The sequence below is a fragment of the Pavona decussata genome, unplaced genomic scaffold (assembly GCF_977016875.1).
Source record: "Pavona decussata unplaced genomic scaffold, jaPavDecu1.1 SCAFFOLD_77, whole genome shotgun sequence".
NCBI classification, from domain to species: domain Eukaryota; kingdom Metazoa; phylum Cnidaria; class Anthozoa; order Scleractinia; family Agariciidae; genus Pavona; species Pavona decussata.
In genome coordinates, this window is record NW_028145495.1 from 933,097 (window position 1) to 950,777 (window position 17,681).

Here is a 17,681-nt window from a genome sequence, read left to right on the forward strand (position 1 = left end):
GCGCTCTGAAGTCGCGGACGCTACTGGTAACGTCAAATACATCCGTAAGAGTTTGTGTACCTCTCTTAACAGTGTTTTGGTGACAGGAGTTTTGTTGAAAGCTTCGCACGTGGTAACTTCTCAAGCTTTCACATTGATTTCGAACTGGTGTAATATTAAAGTAGTAATGCAAAACTTGCTTTATGAACTGAAGCTAGAGTACCTTTACCTTAGGTCGGTTCTGACTTACAATTCTTTGTCACGGATAATTTGGCCTGAAAATAAAACGCACGGAAGTTATTTTTTTTTCTCTCCCTATTTCCCTCGCGTCCGCTCTCTGATTTTAGCCCTTCGTCGGTCTCACTATTTTGAGAACATGAAACAGGCAATTGTAATAAGCGAGAAATATAGGGTTCCTTACTGGTACAAAAATTTCGCAAGAAAGGGGTCACATGAATGAATTATGAATATAAACATAGTTCGTTTACAATGCTGTTGGTATAGCTGATGTAGTCTAATCATGATTGAAAGGTTTGCGCCAGCCAATTTGATTTCCTGATTTGTTTTTTTTTTAAAGGACACTTCAGCTTTTGTCGTCTGAATTCTACAACACCTTAAGATTCCAACACTGACTGGACCCAGTCGTGAGTGAGCTTCATGCACATTGTACCGCTGATCTGTTAACACTGCCCAGTCTTTTTCTCATCTACCTTAGATAGCGTGAAAAGACTGTGTGAAAACAAAAATAAACCTACCTTGGAAGTCCTACGTAGAGCGAAAAATAATGGCACCAAAACGGGCTGAGATTTAGCCAGTTACCATCAGTGCGACAAACAGAAATTAATTTATTTTATCTGTTTGTCGGCATTTCTGGTACTGGAGCTTGGTTGTCCTGTGGCTAACCTTACCACAATGCTTTCAACGCTTCTAGTCCTGCAAGTGAGGCTCAGTGTTAAAAACATGGCGGAGGATACTCGGGTAAGAAAGAAAGAACAAATACCTCTAACCGAACTTATTGCACGCGATGCAGTTCGATAAATATTAATATTTGGATCCTTTATGGTATTTTCAGGTTATTTGCTGCAATATCTGCATTGCATTGCCTTTGTTTTTCCTTGTGTACTACATGGTGGCGTCGTTGCTAAGTGGAGCTTTCAAGTGAGTGTTTACTTGCGTTGTCGGTGGTGATTATTTGGTTTTTAACTTTGGTTTATTTGGTGTTTTGGTTTACATTTTCATTGTGTTTAAACTCTAAGAGCAGGGCCTCTATTTGTGGTTTTAAAATTCGAAATTGCACGTCAGATAAACCTAACTTTTATTGGACTGTGAAAATGTTTTGGCTTAAGTATATAAACACTTGACATCATTTTTGCACATTTTATGAATATGCAGGAAAAACAGATCTTACCAAGGGCTATTTGAAGCCAAAAAGAAAATTGGCATTAGTATGCATTTTAATGCCTTTTTGAATTATTGTTGCTCGACTATCTTGGAAAAATGCGTGTTTAATTGATTTCAATAGTCCTTGGTAAGATCTTCTTTAACCACACAGTCATAATCTGCACAAATCTTTGAATTGGTATGCATTTCCTTAAGAAATTAGAGGTTCTCGCACCATGTCCTAGTAAAATCCCCCGTCAGTCAATCAATCAACCGAGTAGTTAATTAATTAATCAATGAATCAGTCTTTCAAATCCAACAAAGTGTTCACATTGTACAAGTACAGTTTTGGGACCAGTGCAGATCCAAAAACTACCTGCCTCTGATGTATCAGCTAAAAATCTTGACATACAGATGGTACAGTTAGATGATACAATGTAAACAGAAGGTTTAGTCATGGAAGTTTTGTTATGGATCCAGGGTCCCGTTTCTCGAAAGTCCCGGTAACCTACCGGGCCCAATAAGTGTCTTTGGTGGTTAATGTTTTTTAACAGAAGTCAATTTTTGTTAGCTTGGAATACTAAATTTTAAAATCTTATAATTCTATGAAAACATTGGCCATTAGTACCATGTCTGTAATCACTGTGTAATCGGCGAAAAAACATTTAAAAATAAACTTATCGAGCCCGGTAAGTTACTGGGACTTTCGAGAAACAGGCCCCAGTATCTGTAACAAGGCAAACAGAGCTTTGATCTTTGGTTCAAAAATAATTAGTGAGGTAGAGGCTGTCTGCTGGCCAGTTGCTATACATGTGAGCCTTCAGGATTATGTTGATGTGCACTTTATATGCATGAGTAGAGGCACATTCTTGACTTTGTAATTATGAGGCAAATTATCGATAACCCGTGTGCATTATTGTTTCTTTTAAATAGATTAAATCATTTTGATGGCAAGATCCCCTTCGATTTCAAAAGTTGCTGTAATGTAAATGACAATAAAAATTTAGGTAAGTGTGCTGTGCCTGGTATAAAGTGTGAAATTTTTTTAAATGTTCTATCCATCAGAAAACAAGCAACCACTTGGGAAAAACACTGGTTTGAGCTGTTACTTAAAGCTTTTTATTCACAGTCAATCAGAAAGTTGTATCACATTTAAATATTTTCCTGGATAGGATCCTTCCAATATTTTCTTCAATATCTGGGTTGCTGGGTTAATGACAGAAAAGAGCTAGATGGACTGCACTCCCAGTTAATTTCATAAATTAATGTGAAGTTCATTGGTTTTCTAGTTACTCTTCTATCTCTACTGTTAACGTACATCATTGCCACGGTTATCTACATAATCTTTTTGAGGAAGAGAATGTGGGATTATGCCATAACAGTGGCCATTTTTCACCTTGCTGTTTCTTGTGCAGGTAAGATATTTTTAAGCTAATACTGTGATAAAATTGTGTGAATATCTGTCTCTCTCTTTTGAGGTATAAGTTGTGGTTCAAATATTTTTGGTTTAAAAATTTTCAAAACCGTTTGATTTTTAGTATCCTTTGTTCCATATTAGTAGTAATAAATTGAGACATTGAACTGATGTGAAAATTTTGAAACCAATACAATTGAAGTGACACACTGTTGATTGATTTTCGTTTTTATAATTTTATATTTAATTAGTAGATACCACACAAGTGAATAGTGCTTTCGCATGTGCTGATTGGCTAGCTCGGAGGTGATTAGCCAAGTACTATTCACCTCCGAGCAGCCGAACTAGAGAAACAAGATGGCTTCCCGTTTTGCCTTGGTCACTTAAGAGGAAAATACTTCGATAAAGGAGACGGCTATGACAAAAAATACAAAAATGGCAACAAAGTTTGGTTTGATGGCATTACATGGTTAGTTATTTAATCTTTCAAACCTCATATTCTAAGGCGAAAAATAAAAGAACAATGTATTGTTTATGAAAACTGTCGAGCACTATTATTACAATGTAAACAAATTATGAAACATCTAATGTTTTGCAGTATGGTTTTAACAACAGGACAAATTTCAAACAACAATCAAGGAAAAGGCATGTAGCAACTAAACAAGTGCCTCCAGAAGTTTTATTTGTCCTCAATAAAGAGAGACAGAACTTTCTACAATAAGAAGTCGCTGCGCAAGATTTTAAAATTTCCCACCATTTGTCGGTATATTGTCAAAAATAAAGTAATTGTTGGTCCACTTCTTATTCAGCTTGTGTGGTATATACTAAAACAATTATGTACCTCAGTGTCAGTGAAAGTAATGGATATTTACCTCCACTTTGGTGAATAATTGTGAATTATTTATTTAATATATTATTGTTATGTGCAGTCTGTTATACAGAAAACGATGGCAACTATACATTTTACCACAATACCTTGTGAACCTTACACAGCCAATAGACACATAGAAAGACATATAGCAAATTTGTCCCTCTAGTAGCAACAAATTGTGTATGCTAGCTTTAAAGTTTTTAGAACCTTTCTATGCATTTTTAAGAGTTACTGTAGTCAAAGTTAAGTCCATGAAAAAGTTAAGAAAGTTTAAGTCCATGAAAAAGTAAAGAAATACATGCACGTGTTATGAAAGATTAAATTAATGTAAAATAATGTTCTAAAGGCTTGCATTTTTTTTTTCATTTTATCAATTTCAGTGATGCAGGCTTTCCCCACAAACTGGGAATGGTGGATTGCATTTTGTAAGTTTTGTTCTTGCTGTGATTGTTGTTTAATAGCTCCCTGCAAAATAATAATGTTGTTGCCAACCAAAACACCTATAAGATAAAATGATCAATGATAAAATGGAAATCTTGCCCATAATCATGGGTTGTACTTCACAGCCAAGAAAACAAATGGAGCAATGTTTCCTGCACATGCAAAAAAAAAATCTGGCAAATCTGAGCCAAAACAACAAAAAGTGATCTAAACAGCAGTGTAAGTCAGTTATTTCCTGACTGTCGGTCGTAATACCAAAGTATTTTTGCGTGGTTTATGACCATGCGGGAAAAGCAGATCCTAGCAAGGGCTATGGAAATCCAAAAAGAAAATTGGGGGTAACCCCGCATTCTTCAGAGATTATTAAACAACAATTATTCTAAAAAGCAGTAAAATACAAAGCAAATTATGTATGGAATTTTTTTTTTTTCAAATTGAAGCTTTGTTATCTCTGAAAAATGCATGGTTACCTCCAAGTTTCTTTTTGGATACCACAAGCACTTTCTAAGTTCTGCTTTCCCTGAACAATTTTAAACTGCGCAAAAATATCCCTGTATTAGTAGCCACCACCTATAGGAAACCTGATATATATCTTGAGATGCACAGAACAATGATATGTGCAGTAATAGTAGTAGGCACTGTCCTTAATTTAATCTACACTTCTTGTAATATTATAATATTGAATTTGATTGTTTATCTTAAGTGTCGTCGGTGCTTTTCATGGCTGTGTTTGGTGAGTTGATGATCAGATGCTGTTTCAACAAAAGCCGAGAAGTAAGCGTCAGTCCGCAGAGAAATGTGGTCACGTGACAGTCAAGAATGTGAGCTGACAGTCTGTAAATTTAAATTAAATATATAGTTTACAATGATTAGTGCCAGATTGTTATCATTTTGCATCTGGTTTGATGCTTTTAATCTGTGGAAATAACTGACAATTGAAGCAGAATTTGTGGATAACTTCAAGAAGTTTGTAGGTGTGTTATTGTGGCTTTGTTTGATAGTCAGACCAATCTTCATTATTGTAGTCACACAATGCTAATACACATTTAAAATATAGCAATCACTGGTGCAAGAGCTAATTAAAAGTATTTTTATATTTTAATAATTATGCAGATGGAAATATCTTGACATTATAAGTAATAATGAAAGTAAGATTGGTGGAGACTAGTATATAATTCATGGATTTATCATTCAAACAGGAAGTTCCGGTATAAAACGGGCCTGGCTTGGCAAGGACGCTTCAGCCAACAACTTGCCATGGCTAAACGGCGTCTAAATTTGCATCTCACGCCCACAAAGGTGTGAAATGAAGGAGGGGCTTGCCCTTTTGTAGCAGAACTTCTTGTTTAAAAATAGTACACAAATTCAAGCATATAACATATATTTTGAAATGATGACTGATTTTACACCCTATTACTGTTTTATCACATCAGTATAACAAAGAAATTGATTACAAACTATAAAAATAATTTAGTGGATGAAATGATTGACTTTCCTTTAGTTTTATCCATTAATGTTGATAGAAAGTGTTATAAAGTGTAAGTAACTGTAAGTTATTGTTACATAGGAGTTTGGTAAAGTTGTAACTTAAGGTTCCTTGTTGTAAATGCTATGATAGTATACATCATACATCGTTGGGATGATCTCATTTTTCATCTCAGTTTTCTTACTTTTTGTTACAGTTTGTGTTTACTTGAAATAAAGGCAATATTAGTCTGAGGCCAAAATTTGAAAAACGAGATAAGTGCCCCCCTCAACCCAGAAAATTAAATAAGTGCCCCGGGCACGAGTTTGTTACATTGTGTAGTTCCAGAAAGACAAAGTATCTATATCCCCTCCTCTGACAAAAGGGAGTGAAAATTCCAGGGGGGTCCTCAAAGGCCCAAAAAGGGAAAAAAATTGGAATTTTCTGAGGGGTAGTGCCGGGGTCTTCCCTTCTTCTGTGGAGGAGGTATCAATATTTTCTGGAATTATACATTGTTTATTATAGTATGTTAATAAAAAACGTTATGCAGAACTTATCTAACACTGTTGTTTGTATATTAGTGTTTTCATTCACTGCAATCAATGTGGGTTTTCCCATACAATTTCAACTCCAATCTGTATTAGAGTGTGTTCTTTCTACATTGAACTCAATAAGGTAAAGTAATCTTTATACCCCAAACAAGGTCTTACAATTTGTAACAGAATACACACTTCCCATGTAGTACCTTGAAGTGCTTGAAGTTTTGCATGTAGCCTTCAAAAAGAATGTTGTTCTGTTTCCTTTTCTTTTTTTTTTTTCACTCCAAAACAATATTATGTATGCTGTCTGCTCTTCGATAATGTTGCATAAGTTTAGACTGCAAGCAGTCCCTTTCTGGTTAGTCGAGATGGTGCACTCACAGCGCAGCGAGACTTGAGCCTCTCCCCAAGCCCCCTCCGCTCGTTTGCTCCAGTTTTTTCGCACTCAGCTATTTCACACGACCTCTCGACTATCCAGAAAGGGACTGCTTGCAGTCTAGCATAAGGTTGAATCGGGGCTGGAAGCACAAACAGAGAGGTCTTACTGGTTTTCACAGTCTCAATTTGTCAGTGATTTTATATGCAGTCAGCTGTCAGTAGCTATAGTTCTGGGTTGAGCTCTCAGTTCCTGATCTCTTATTCAAATGTGCAGCATCAGTTACAAACCTGGCTCAATCCTGACCAATTGTGCAAAAACAACAAATCAAATTGGCAGCCATGTGATAGCCTGTGTTGCAGAAGCAATCGAACCGTTAGAATTGGCCATTATCATCTTGGTTGAATCTCTCACTAATACAGGCTGCCTCGCAAAGAACTGAATCTAATTTCTTCTTGATATAAGTTGTGATGAAGGCTCTCTGTGCACACACATCATCCCTTGTTCCTAGCGTCCTCTCCTACTTGGCCACGGGGACCGAGTAGGAGAGGACCCTGGGAATGAGGTTGGGGACTTTGCCCCTTGCGTGTCTGAATTGCCCCCCTAATTTCGAGCTTGCTTAGTTTTTGCATTCTTCCTCGCAGATTCTCAAGCAAAAGAGAGACTGCTCACAGTCTACCAAACCTGTATTATTTTGGATTTTTTTTTTCAAACCATGAGGTGGCATTACACTGCAATTTTTTCCATGAGAGATGGCAGATCTGATTTTTGGTAACAAAAGCCTTAGTTAACAACTCCATTGTGAGAAAAACAGACTTTATATTTGTAGTATTCAAGACATTGCATAATTTGACACCTTTAACAATGACAACTTGTTTGTTGTGGACATGAATAAAAGGAAAGAAGAAAATGTACTGATTTAATCGTGTTTATGTGACAGAATGAAAGCAGCAACTCATACAGTGAGAATTCCCTGGATGATTTATTAGCAGTTGATCAACAATAATCGTTAATTATTTACAATAAAAATTAATAATCTGAACTGTACATAAATTATTTTTCATGCAAAACGTTAGGATGTCAATCAGAAAAACTGATAAAAAATGATATCCCCTTTATCTTAAAAGCTTCCAGACAGTGTAAAAGGTCCAAATGGAAATTAAAGATTAATTCCACAGTATAAACTGTTTTAATTTTTTCAACAAATCTAAGAACCAAAAAGTAGTAAACTTAAGTTAATAAAAATTGCAGTTGGTGCTTCATTGTTTTAATTTACTTTGTAGACTCTCAAGGCAAAAATGTCTTAAAGTGCTTGCACTTGCTTATCGCATAACACTCATGTAACAAAATGTCAATCAATCAACCAGTGGTGATCGCACTCTTCTTCCAGTGATTGGTGGTGTGTAGGTGTTCGCTGCTCGAGGGGATGCTAGCTGTGCAGGAGATCGAGTACCTTGTGCTTCGGTGAAGGGAGCATTTTCCATAGTGGGGACACGAGAGGAGTTTTTAATGGTGTTAAACACTTGCCCTGTATTCATCATGCTGTGAGGGATTTCCTTCATCTTCTGTCGCACTTCCATACTTCTGTTATCCAAAGCCAGCGAGTTGTTCTTGATTGCGAGGTCTTCATTTATCCTCTCCAAATTACTGCGCAGAGCCTGCAGAGCATTCTCTGCTTCTCTGAGCTTTTCATTCAGTGCTCGGATTGAGCCACTTATTTCGGCAACTTCATGGCACATCTGGTACTGGGGCTGATCCCTGCACAGTTCAACATTGGGTCGGTAGGTTCGGTTCTCCAGACGTGTTTGTGCAACCTTGAAAATATAAGCATGGCAGATTTGCTTTAGTCCTTTTCAAATTTATTATCAATGTGACAGGAATGCCTAATATTTTAGATGGTGGAGTTGGTGTTTCACCAGCAAAAGCAGTTACTGTCCCTGTTTTCAATGATAGGCAAGTGCAAATAAAATCCATGAAATGCAATTGACTTTTATGCCACCAATGGATGTCATTCATTCCATTGACACTACAAGCTTACTTTTTCTGGACGTCAATCAAAGAAAAGCTGTTACTTGAAAACAGAGAGATTTGGCTCAATGGGGATTATTGACGTGTAATTCACTGTGAGTGGTAGATTTGATGTATCTTATTGGTTTCTGTTTTTCAAGGTCTGTTGGTTGCCCTGAGGTGGGTTACTCGGGTATAAACGTGACGGGGACTGTATTATTTTGGGTCTGAAAAATCTGCGCGTATTTTTTTGGGTTCGAATTCTGCCAGGCTAATAGTTCTTACGCAATTCAAGCCAATCGTGTATTTTTGGGGTCTAAAATGTCCAGTCTTGTATTTTTTTGGGTGCACAATATAAGGTCCTTGTGTTTTTTTGGGTGCAAAATATTACGCTCTGTCGGACTTCCCCGTCACATTTATACCTGAGTAACCCACCTGGGGTTGGTTGTCTTGAGCAGAAGAACTAAACTATTAAAAGTTTTATTGGAATGAGAAAATTCATGAAAATCAGACCCATTCAGATCCAAAGGGTATGTGAGAGAATATTGCAGTAAATCATGCAAGAACCTGCACCATGATCACATACCATCATTGGTGCATTCTTAGCATCGATGGCTTCCTTGATTCCCTTGATGTCATTTTCCAGTGTTGAGATTTCGTCCATTGTCTGGAGACAAAAATGATATACATTAAACATTCATGGTTTCACTATTATTTACACTGTGAGCAAAAAAAAAGTATAACACAAACTCAAAGGAGAATCCTTTGAAAACTATGCAACTGTGAAAAACCAGCATCCTTCAACTGCATGATAAATCACTGGCTGCTGTACGTCACACTACAATTATATGATTTGTAAGTGTCATATTTAAAAAATTGCTCACATTCCGTTGTTGCCACTCCAACTCTGATTTTGCCTGGTTGGTCTCATGAATCCTCTTGCGGAATGCGTACTCCGTAGCTTGCCGCTGAGCTTCAATATCATTGGCTGTCTGCTGTAGAGTGGCAAAAATTGCTTCTCTTAGGTGCTTGGAAGCTTTCATCTCCGCGTCGGCACGTAATTTGTTGTAGTTTGAGAAAGAATCCCAGGTTTCTGGGGTAACACTTCCCTTCACTGTGCGTGTAGGATGAACCTGGAAGCCGATGTTTGCCGAGTTGTTGTTCAGTTGATAGCATTCTCCATCAAGTTCCAGGGTAGTGTGCTTGTCGGTAATGTCAAGGTGAAGCTGATGACGAGCTTCCTGCAAGAGACTGGAAACAAGGAGAATTTATTCATGGTGTAGCAAACACACCCGTCCAGTAAATTTATTGAAATGTACATGACAGTCCCTTCAACTGTAATTTAATCATAACCAGTGGTTTCTAGAACAGAAACAAATACATACACTGAAGCTCTGTTCCGATCCATTACAAGAATTAAATGCAAGTGTAAGGCAATAATATGAAAGACGAATGGCGCAAGGACAACATGAATGTACCTGACAGTTTGGATACATGGAAACTAACAACAAGCGAAATTGACATAAAGACAATCTGCTTAATCGAATGAAATGTGTAAATAGTACCAGGAGGGGACTGGCACTTAGCACTTAAGCGAGTGTACCGCTGAAACATTGCCGCCAAAACTTGTCGTAACAGTCATGGTATTTAGCATGTGTTGTGAAAAAGTGTATGATAGAAAAAAAAAATAATGTTCATAGTCCCCCCCACCCCACCCCTTTCAAATAATATCATTGGAAATTCCAAAGGGAAGAGGGCTTTCAAAAGCTGTCTAGGTTTTAAAAGGAAGTATAAACCTAAACTGGAATTTCCTGAGGGCATATGTGCAGGAATAGGGTGTGTTGGGGTCGAGTCGAAAAGAACGTTTTATGGGAGGGGAAAATATTGAACTAATGTTTTGTTATTTTTTTTCCTTTAAGCCACTTATTCATCTTATATTTTATTGAACCTACCACAGTTGTTCAAATGCTTCACTGACTTTCTGTTGCAGGAGAGCTTTTGCCCCTTCAATTACTTCAACTTCCTGAAAAATGACGTTCAAATGATCAAGCATTAAGTTTTCTTAGAAAAATGTTTCTAACAGTTGTTTTTTTTATCAGTAATGCTCTCATCAATTCGAAGCTTCAACCCCCCCCCCCCCCTTCCACTGGACATTTGACCATTTTCCATGCCCCAAAAAAGTTGAAAACCTCCAAGGGGAATGGGGGGGGGGGGGGGGGGAGTTAAAGTTTCGCATAAATTCACAGCGCGATTAAGGAAAGAGAAATCTGCGACCAGATGTTTCCGTAGCCCGGAGGATGAACTAATGTAGCATATAAATTATTCAGGACGCCCGGTGGTTCATGAAATATTATTTTATGAAATTTATTTTAATGTATAAACAAGGTAGACTTAAGCCTTCATAGCCCTCATCAAACCAATTCGCCCCTTGAGATCTTATAAAATTAAAATTTTCTGTAATTTCTCACCTTATGAAGTTGAGCTTCGACTTCGTCTCGAACAAGATCAATACTTTGCCGGTTTTCCCGTAACATAAGGCACTCTAAGGTGATGTCTAGAGGGACTTTCTTTGCCTCAAGCGCGCGTTCTGTTCTTTCTTTTTCCTGCTGCAACAAAGCGATCTCGGCGTCGGTTTCGGCAAGGCATCTTTCTAAACCCTTCTTCCAGTTATTAATGTCGTGTATTCTCTTTTCAAGCTTTGTGTTGCTGTCGTGTTGAGTCCAGCGAGTGTGGTTGTCTGTCTCGTTCCTAAGAAAGCGGCTTTCTTGTCGAACACGATGCGAAGCATCGCGCTGTCTTTCCGCGTTTGTCCGTATAATGCTGTTCGAGGTGTGCCAATCGGACACTGCAAAGCGTGGTGGAATCTTAGGATCCGTCAAAGCCATTTTTATATTTTCTTTTTCCTTGTGGCGAAGTTATTCGGAAAAAACTCTTTCTCGAAGGAAGACGTGAAATGAATGAGTGTACACAGTTACCATAGAAGCATTTCAGCCGGCGTTGTTTGTTTCCATAACAACTCAAAAGTTGCAGGAGACTAGGGAGAGTACTCACCAGATTCTCGCGGCATGAAAAGAGAAACGCCTGACTGTTTTCGTGAAAAGAAAAAAAGAGCTATGGTTCTTTACTTTAAAAGCAATGGTAAGAGTAAGTGTGGGCCGTAACACCTGCGGTGACAGTGAATATATACTCATTGCTGTTTCTTTTTTGTTCTTTAGTTGTCCAGCCGCCATACACCATTTTTATGGGCGCAGATAAACATGAAAGTAAGTCTTTACTCTTACGCGGTAATATCCGCCATTTTTTGCGAAATAGGCAAGCGCGATGGGATGTACAGTGCTTGTATGAGTATGGGGAAAAAGTGGCATTCAAATTTAAAATCGGCAAAAACTGTGAATTTTGATTGAAGTCAAATTGGAAGTTCAATCTGGGCCACCTGAAATCCGTAGGGTTGAGGGTGGGGGCTGGGTTATTCGATAAAGCGCCGTGTGGGGAGATACAAGACCAATACAGTACAGGTATGTGCTTTCAATTTGTCTCCTGATTACAGGATATCAGTATTCAAGTTGTTTTCTAGAATGGAGTGTAATACTGCAAATGCTCTGAATCTTCAATCAATTCGAACAAACAAAGGAGAAACTTTTCTAAAATTGGTGTCTTGAGATTTAGTAATATTATTAAAAGTTTCTAGGATTGGGGGGTGGGGGGATATTAAGAAAATTGCCTATTTCTAGAATGGGGTATCATTTTGAATGCAAACCAAATTACAAATGATACCATGTTTGTAAACGACAATGAAAATCTTGTGTTGGTCATAATTTTGGAGCAGTTTGCATTTTATAATAATTATTTATTACATGGGTTTGTATAAACTTTCAAAATTTTGATTCTGATTGGCCTGTCTTTCTGAAGACAATGAGAACAATAGGTGACAAAAATATCCCTTCCAGGGGAGTCAGGAACCGAACACGATTTTGCGCGAAATCAAGGCCGGTCTTGGCTGGCACGGTGATCAATGGGTTAACAAATAATTTTGCGCCCTGTTTGCCATGTTTTCAAAATGGCAGATTTTACTGCAAAAAGGTGAGAAATCTCATGTCAGCATGTAGCTTATATAAAGCCAGATTATTTAAAATTAATATATATATTTATCTCTTTCAGATGAAGAATTGATTAAATGGGGATTCCCTGAAGATGTTTGGTGAGAACTGCAATTAGTTCTCTTTCTTTGAGTCATTTCTCATTTTACTACTATATATTTTTTCCCATGTTCACTATCACTAGTTATCTGTATTATATTTTAGTTTCTTGTTGGCATCCTCATTAAAGATTGATTTATTATTTTAACTTGTTTTGTCTTTTTAAAATTTTAGGTTTCACGTGGACAAACTTTCATCAGCTCATGTGTATCTTCGATTACCAAAGGTAACAATATTTAGTCATTTAAATACACACAGTGAATGTTTAGTAGACCAGTAGTCTATTTTGTATTAAAACATGGTAACTACAAACATAAAACGTGTGATACAATGAAAGCAAGTTCAGGTTGGAAAGATTCGAATGATGTACCTTTCTCAAGTTGCATTAGAATCACAGAACAAGTTAGTTTGCAGTTTCATAGACTGATTCTCTGCATTTTTTCTAGGGTGAAACACTGGATGATATTCCCTCAGCAGTTTTAATAGACTGTGCACAACTAGTAAAAGCCAATAGCATTCAAGGTGAGGCATGTTCATTTCATTTTGCTTTTCTACAGTGGGATGGGAGGGAGGGGCAGGGATAGCTCAGACAACATTAAAGCCATAACAACAAGAAAGTCATAAAGGCCCTAACCCTAGCCCCCATGGTAATAATAACAATATGGGCCATTCCTAGCTTTCACAAATTGAGTAATATTGTTTGGTCGCTTTTGCTTATGAACTGAAACAATTTTTTTATAAACAACCAAAGACTGTTGAGGCTGATTCCTCCATAATTCCTCTAAAACCCAGCCCTGCATCTGAATAGGGTTAATTTGTCAGCTTGACAAAGTTTTGTGCAGGGACCTAACTGCTCATTATAACATATGATCTGATCATGTCATGTCTTAAGCCTCCATCATAATATAATCTTAGGAATCCAAATGATAAAAGAAAAAAAATGTTACTTAATCCTCATAATTTTAAATCCAGAGCAACACTTGGAGACTCTGAAATGTGCTACCACTGGATACCAGAAGCGCTAAGACTGTTGATGTATTTAATGACAAAGTTAAAATTTCACCATTTTCGTTTAGCATTTTTGTCATAGCTTTGTATGTTGTAGGTTTTTATCTTTTTAATATAACATTTTTTCATTTTATAATAGAGTTGTATTTGAGTTCTATAGTTAGTTTATTGTTATGCACATTTGAACATTTCATGAACTTTGCACAATATACTAGTAAATTGTTATGTATTATTGTTTATTGTGTGGTTCCAGAAAATATCCATACCCCCACCACGGAGGGAATTTCACATAGGACCCCCCCACCCCCCAGGATTTTCCATTTTCAAGGTATTTTCTTAACCCCCCCACCCCTTCGGAAATTCCTCAAATACAGAATACACCCCCACCCCCCTCTGGAAAAGTTTTATTTCAAAAGAACGCCTCAAAAATCAGTTTGATGTGAACATTTCAGAAATGTCAAGAACTGCCTACACGAGGAGAAAATATGCGTTATCGAAGAGCGTGCGCGCTGTTCAATTTCACCGTTAGAGTTTGCCAAAAAGCTCTTGATACTGAAATAATTGTTGTGTTTCATATTTACCTGTGGTCATTTACATCAAACTTTACCATTAGCTTCACTGAAGATTTTAAATCTTAATTGTTGGAATAAGTCCGGCAAATGCAAAAATGTGTTTTTCATTTAATTTGCATATGTCATGTTTACGTTCCTATGCAAATTTTAGGAGATCAAAAAGATTATCGCTTTAGTTCAACTCAATTGATGATTTTTCTCCTGCTAATCATTCAGTCTAGTTATTTTAGTCAATAGTTTTCCTACTGAATTGGAATAGCATGGACAAAATAAGCATTAGCAGGGCAGGGAGTCAAATAGAGATTTCAGATCGTAACTTGAAACCGCAGACGAAATGGAGCCGCAACACGAAATTAGCATGTTCACGTTCTTATGCAAATTTTGTATGGGATCAATAACGCATTAAAAGAATGTTGAATTGGCTCTATTTTGTTGAATTTTGGCATAGAAATTAAGTTAATAGTTTTGGACTTTAAGTTGAAATACTTTGGACAAATTAAGTTTTAACACGGGTCAGTTTTGACAAACCATAATTGACCCCGGGAATTGACCTTTGCCCGTAACTCTACACAGCATACAAAAATAACAAACAAATATTTAAATGTTTTATGTAAAATTGTGGCTTTCACTTTATAGCCATAAAAAATTTTCCCTTTTAAACATTGATACAAATTCAATTGTTGCCAGTAAACAATATTTTCTACGCAAGAAAGTTTCACAAACAACAGTTTTATAATAACTGAGTCACGCAACGCAGACATAGATTTCTTGTCTCAGTTGGAGTGCTTCGCTTACAAAGGCTTTTCGGAGAAGAGAAACATGTTTTTAATGTAACAAGGGTTTCTTTAAAACAGTTAAACAAAGTAATGTCTTCAAGAAAGATCTACGACGTTGCAAAGTTGGTAAGTTATAATTTTGAACATTTATGTCTGACATGAACGTGAAGTTGACCCTCTGGAAACTTATCTAACCATTCACCCCTCCTCCCCTCTGGAATTTCCTGGGCCATTGACCCCCCCACCCCTCTGGAATTTCCAATTCCCTCCGTGGTGGGGGTATGGATATTTTCTGGAACCACACATTATATATGTTAACATAGGAAACAAGATGAACAACATTGCTGTTGTGTACACCCTTTGGGGGAACTTAAAAAAGACTAGTGATATGGAGGTCGGCCAAGTGGGTTTCCATAGCAACAAAGAGGTACAGTGAAGTCTGTTTTAGTGACAATTTTTTTATCAACTGTTAGCTCTTTAATTTGATGTGTTCCTCTGAGAAATTTTGAAAATTAATTTCCTCAGTTATACATTCTTACTATTTTTTCAGGTGCGTATCATCAAAGTTGAAAAAAGAGTAAATGAAATAGTGAATAGACTGAACAAGACTAAAGAAGAAAGCTTTCCAAACTTAAGGGGTGAAAGAGAGGAGCGAGATCGACTGGAAAGAGAAGATGGCAAACAAAAGTTAAGAGAACAGGTATTTTGTCCTCATTTGCCGACGTTGCGACAATCCATTTTAATTTCCCTTCATGGTTGGGATTGATTTCTAATAAGATGCAGGTTGTGGACCATTCACGAATGCGCGACACACAAGGCTTCTTTCAGATGTAGACTGTGTGATATTTTTAGCTATTTGCAGTATAATCATAAGTTATGATGTAAAGAGTGCAGAGAGAGAACAGGTAATAATGAAAGCATACATCTCTCACCAGAGCGAGATCGACATTCCAATGCTGAAATCAGTGTCATAAGTAGGTTGACTTTATTTCTGGTTCTTGCATGCTCTATGGGCTTTTCTCTGACCAGATTCTCAAGTTCTTCTTAAAAACAAAAATATTGTATTAAACCCCCAGCAGAACATCTTAAAGAAATAATTTTTGTGCAAGCAAAGAAAATTATTGTTGTAAAGCTTTACATTGAGGAATTATTTATCATGAAACATCCAGTTCCTGAATTATCATAAACTGAGGTATAATGATTATTAATTCATCAAAGAAACAAAGAGAAAAAGAAGAAGAAAAGAGAAGAAAGGAGGAAGCGGCTTTGAGGTATTATTTGTTTTGATCTTATGGCTTGAATAGAAAAGCAGCATTACTTGACTCTCAACAGTGATAATAATTGACGGTGTAATATTATTATTATTTTGTAGGAGCTATGACTCTTTAATGGATTCAACAAAGATGGTGTCAAATAAGGTATTATAGACTTAAAAGAATTTGCTTTACTTGCATAGACAAGTTAGGCTAGTGAGAAATTGCAGTTTAGGGATTTTTCTATAATCCTCTCTTTCTTATTTTACAAAATTTCCTTCCGTTTTAGTGCACAAAAAGTAAAACAATATTTTTTTTCTTAATAGCCAAAACCTGGGTCGGTCAGATGACAATAAATTGAAAATAAAAGAGATGGCCTAATGTACATTGATGTGTCAGGGGTTATGCCAGAGGGTCACAGAAGGGAACATAGTGAGAGCCCCTTACATTCATGAGCCCCAGACATAGCGCGGTACTTTCACTCGAGCACCAGCTGACACACTGGCTACTTTATTTCTTCCCTGAAAATACAGTAAAGATTGCAAATTTTCAAAACTGGTGCAGCTATCACATACTCCAAGAGTGTGAAAAACTACAACTACTACTAGTAGAGGGGGCAAGAAAATCTCCTTTCCTCCTTTGACTTGTCTTTTCACTTGCTTCTTGATTCTTGTGCCTTTGTCGCGTTAAACAGTTGTCACATGTGATGCACTGCCTCTAGTAAGATTCAAGTATAATAATGATTATTTACTTCAAATTTGTGTACATGGAAATGACTGATGTACAGGCTAAACTATTCAAACAAATAAGTGCACCCTTTTTATTTTTTTTTCTCCTTCTGCTGTTTTCTGTTTCTAGGATGCTGGATCAGATGAAGATGACTTTATGTAAAAAAAAAAAAACATAATTATCAACCAAACTATCACAAGTGTAAGAAAAAGATAAAGAACTCAAGATCAGAGATGAACAGTCCAGAATGTGCAAAAAAAAAATGGTCCAAGATGTGCAAAAATACAGACATTTTTTAAAAAGTATTTTAAGCTGTAATGCTACTCCCACTCAAGGTGACTAGTTAACCCTTTATCCCTAAGAGTGCCATTTGGCACATAATGCCATAACTCTGTCAGTATTTGACAGATTTCTATGAATTTTTGACGCCAAGATGATCTTGTGAAGATCTACTCATTAAAAGGATAAAAACTTAACCCCCTTCCATATGTGATATGGTTGACCACCCCTATAACTTTTCAACTTTTTTTCCCCTAGAAGTTGTGGGTCTTAAGACATCTCTCACATAAATGAAGATGTTGAGACCTGCAAAATAAGCTATAGTTTAGGGGTATACCTAATATACACAAGGATTGGGGCGTTTTTGAAGTTTTAAATTTTTGTGTTTTAAGGCCA

The 17,681-nt window shown here is 36.9% G+C and overlaps 3 protein-coding genes across 3 annotated transcripts; 2 read left to right on the forward strand and 1 right to left on the reverse strand.

Moving 5' to 3' along the window:
* The first annotated feature begins 920 nt into the window (after window positions 1-920).
* On the forward strand, window positions 921-5,812 carry LOC146476426 (putative transmembrane protein 244). The gene is made up of 6 exons (XM_085114626.1): window positions 921-957; window positions 1,052-1,137; window positions 2,293-2,366; window positions 2,649-2,774; window positions 4,025-4,069; window positions 4,789-5,812. The coding sequence occupies exons 1-6, from the start codon at window positions 940-942 to the stop codon at window positions 4,893-4,895; spliced, it is 456 nt and encodes a 151-aa protein (XP_084970752.1). The 5' UTR covers window positions 921-939; the 3' UTR covers window positions 4,896-5,812.
* Window positions 5,813-7,423: 1,611 nt separating this feature from the next.
* Window positions 7,424-11,451, reverse strand: LOC146476427 (tektin-2-like). The gene is made up of 5 exons (XM_085114623.1): window positions 10,941-11,451; window positions 10,425-10,495; window positions 9,357-9,723; window positions 9,059-9,139; window positions 7,424-8,279 (listed from the first exon to the last, which is right to left on the reverse strand). The coding sequence occupies exons 1-5, from the start codon at window positions 11,355-11,357 to the stop codon at window positions 7,821-7,823; spliced, it is 1,395 nt and encodes a 464-aa protein (XP_084970749.1). The 5' UTR covers window positions 11,358-11,451; the 3' UTR covers window positions 7,424-7,820.
* Window positions 11,452-11,537: 86 nt separating this feature from the next.
* Window positions 11,538-17,347, forward strand: LOC146476428 (coiled-coil domain-containing protein 25-like). Its single transcript, XM_085114625.1, has 10 exons — window positions 11,538-11,610; window positions 11,688-11,735; window positions 12,631-12,670; window positions 12,843-12,894; window positions 13,115-13,190; window positions 15,348-15,451; window positions 15,575-15,724; window positions 16,243-16,295; window positions 16,397-16,442; window positions 17,136-17,347. The coding sequence occupies exons 1-10, from the start codon at window positions 11,538-11,540 to the stop codon at window positions 17,166-17,168; spliced, it is 675 nt and encodes a 224-aa protein (XP_084970751.1). The 3' UTR covers window positions 17,169-17,347.
* The last annotated feature ends 334 nt before the right edge of the window (window positions 17,348-17,681 follow it).

Bases quoted from the DNA above. Each gene is read 5' to 3' on its own strand.
- LOC146476426 (XM_085114626.1), top strand. The intron at 2,367-2,648 runs GTAAGTGTGCTG...TTGGTTTTCTAG, and splicing joins AAATGACAATAAAAATTTAG to TTACTCTTCTATCTCTACTG. The intron at 2,775-4,024 runs GTAAGATATTTT...TATCAATTTCAG, and splicing joins CCTTGCTGTTTCTTGTGCAG to TGATGCAGGCTTTCCCCACA.
- LOC146476427 (XM_085114623.1), bottom strand. From the start codon at position 11,357: ATGGCTTTGACGGATCCTAAGATTCCACCACGCTTTGCAGTGTCCGAT. The intron at 10,496-10,940 runs GTGAGAAATTAC...GTCATTTTTCAG, and splicing joins TCGAAGCTCAACTTCATAAG to GAAGTTGAAGTAATTGAAGG. The intron at 8,280-9,058 runs GTATGTGATCAT...TATATTTTCAAG, and splicing joins CTAAGAATGCACCAATGATG to GTTGCACAAACACGTCTGGA.
- LOC146476428 (XM_085114625.1), top strand. From the start codon at position 11,538: ATGAAAAGAGAAACGCCTGACTGTTTTCGTGAAAAGAAAAAAAGAGCT. The intron at 13,191-15,347 runs GTGAGGCATGTT...ATGTTAACATAG, and splicing joins AAAAGCCAATAGCATTCAAG to GAAACAAGATGAACAACATT. The intron at 15,452-15,574 runs GTACAGTGAAGT...CTATTTTTTCAG, and splicing joins GTTTCCATAGCAACAAAGAG to GTGCGTATCATCAAAGTTGA.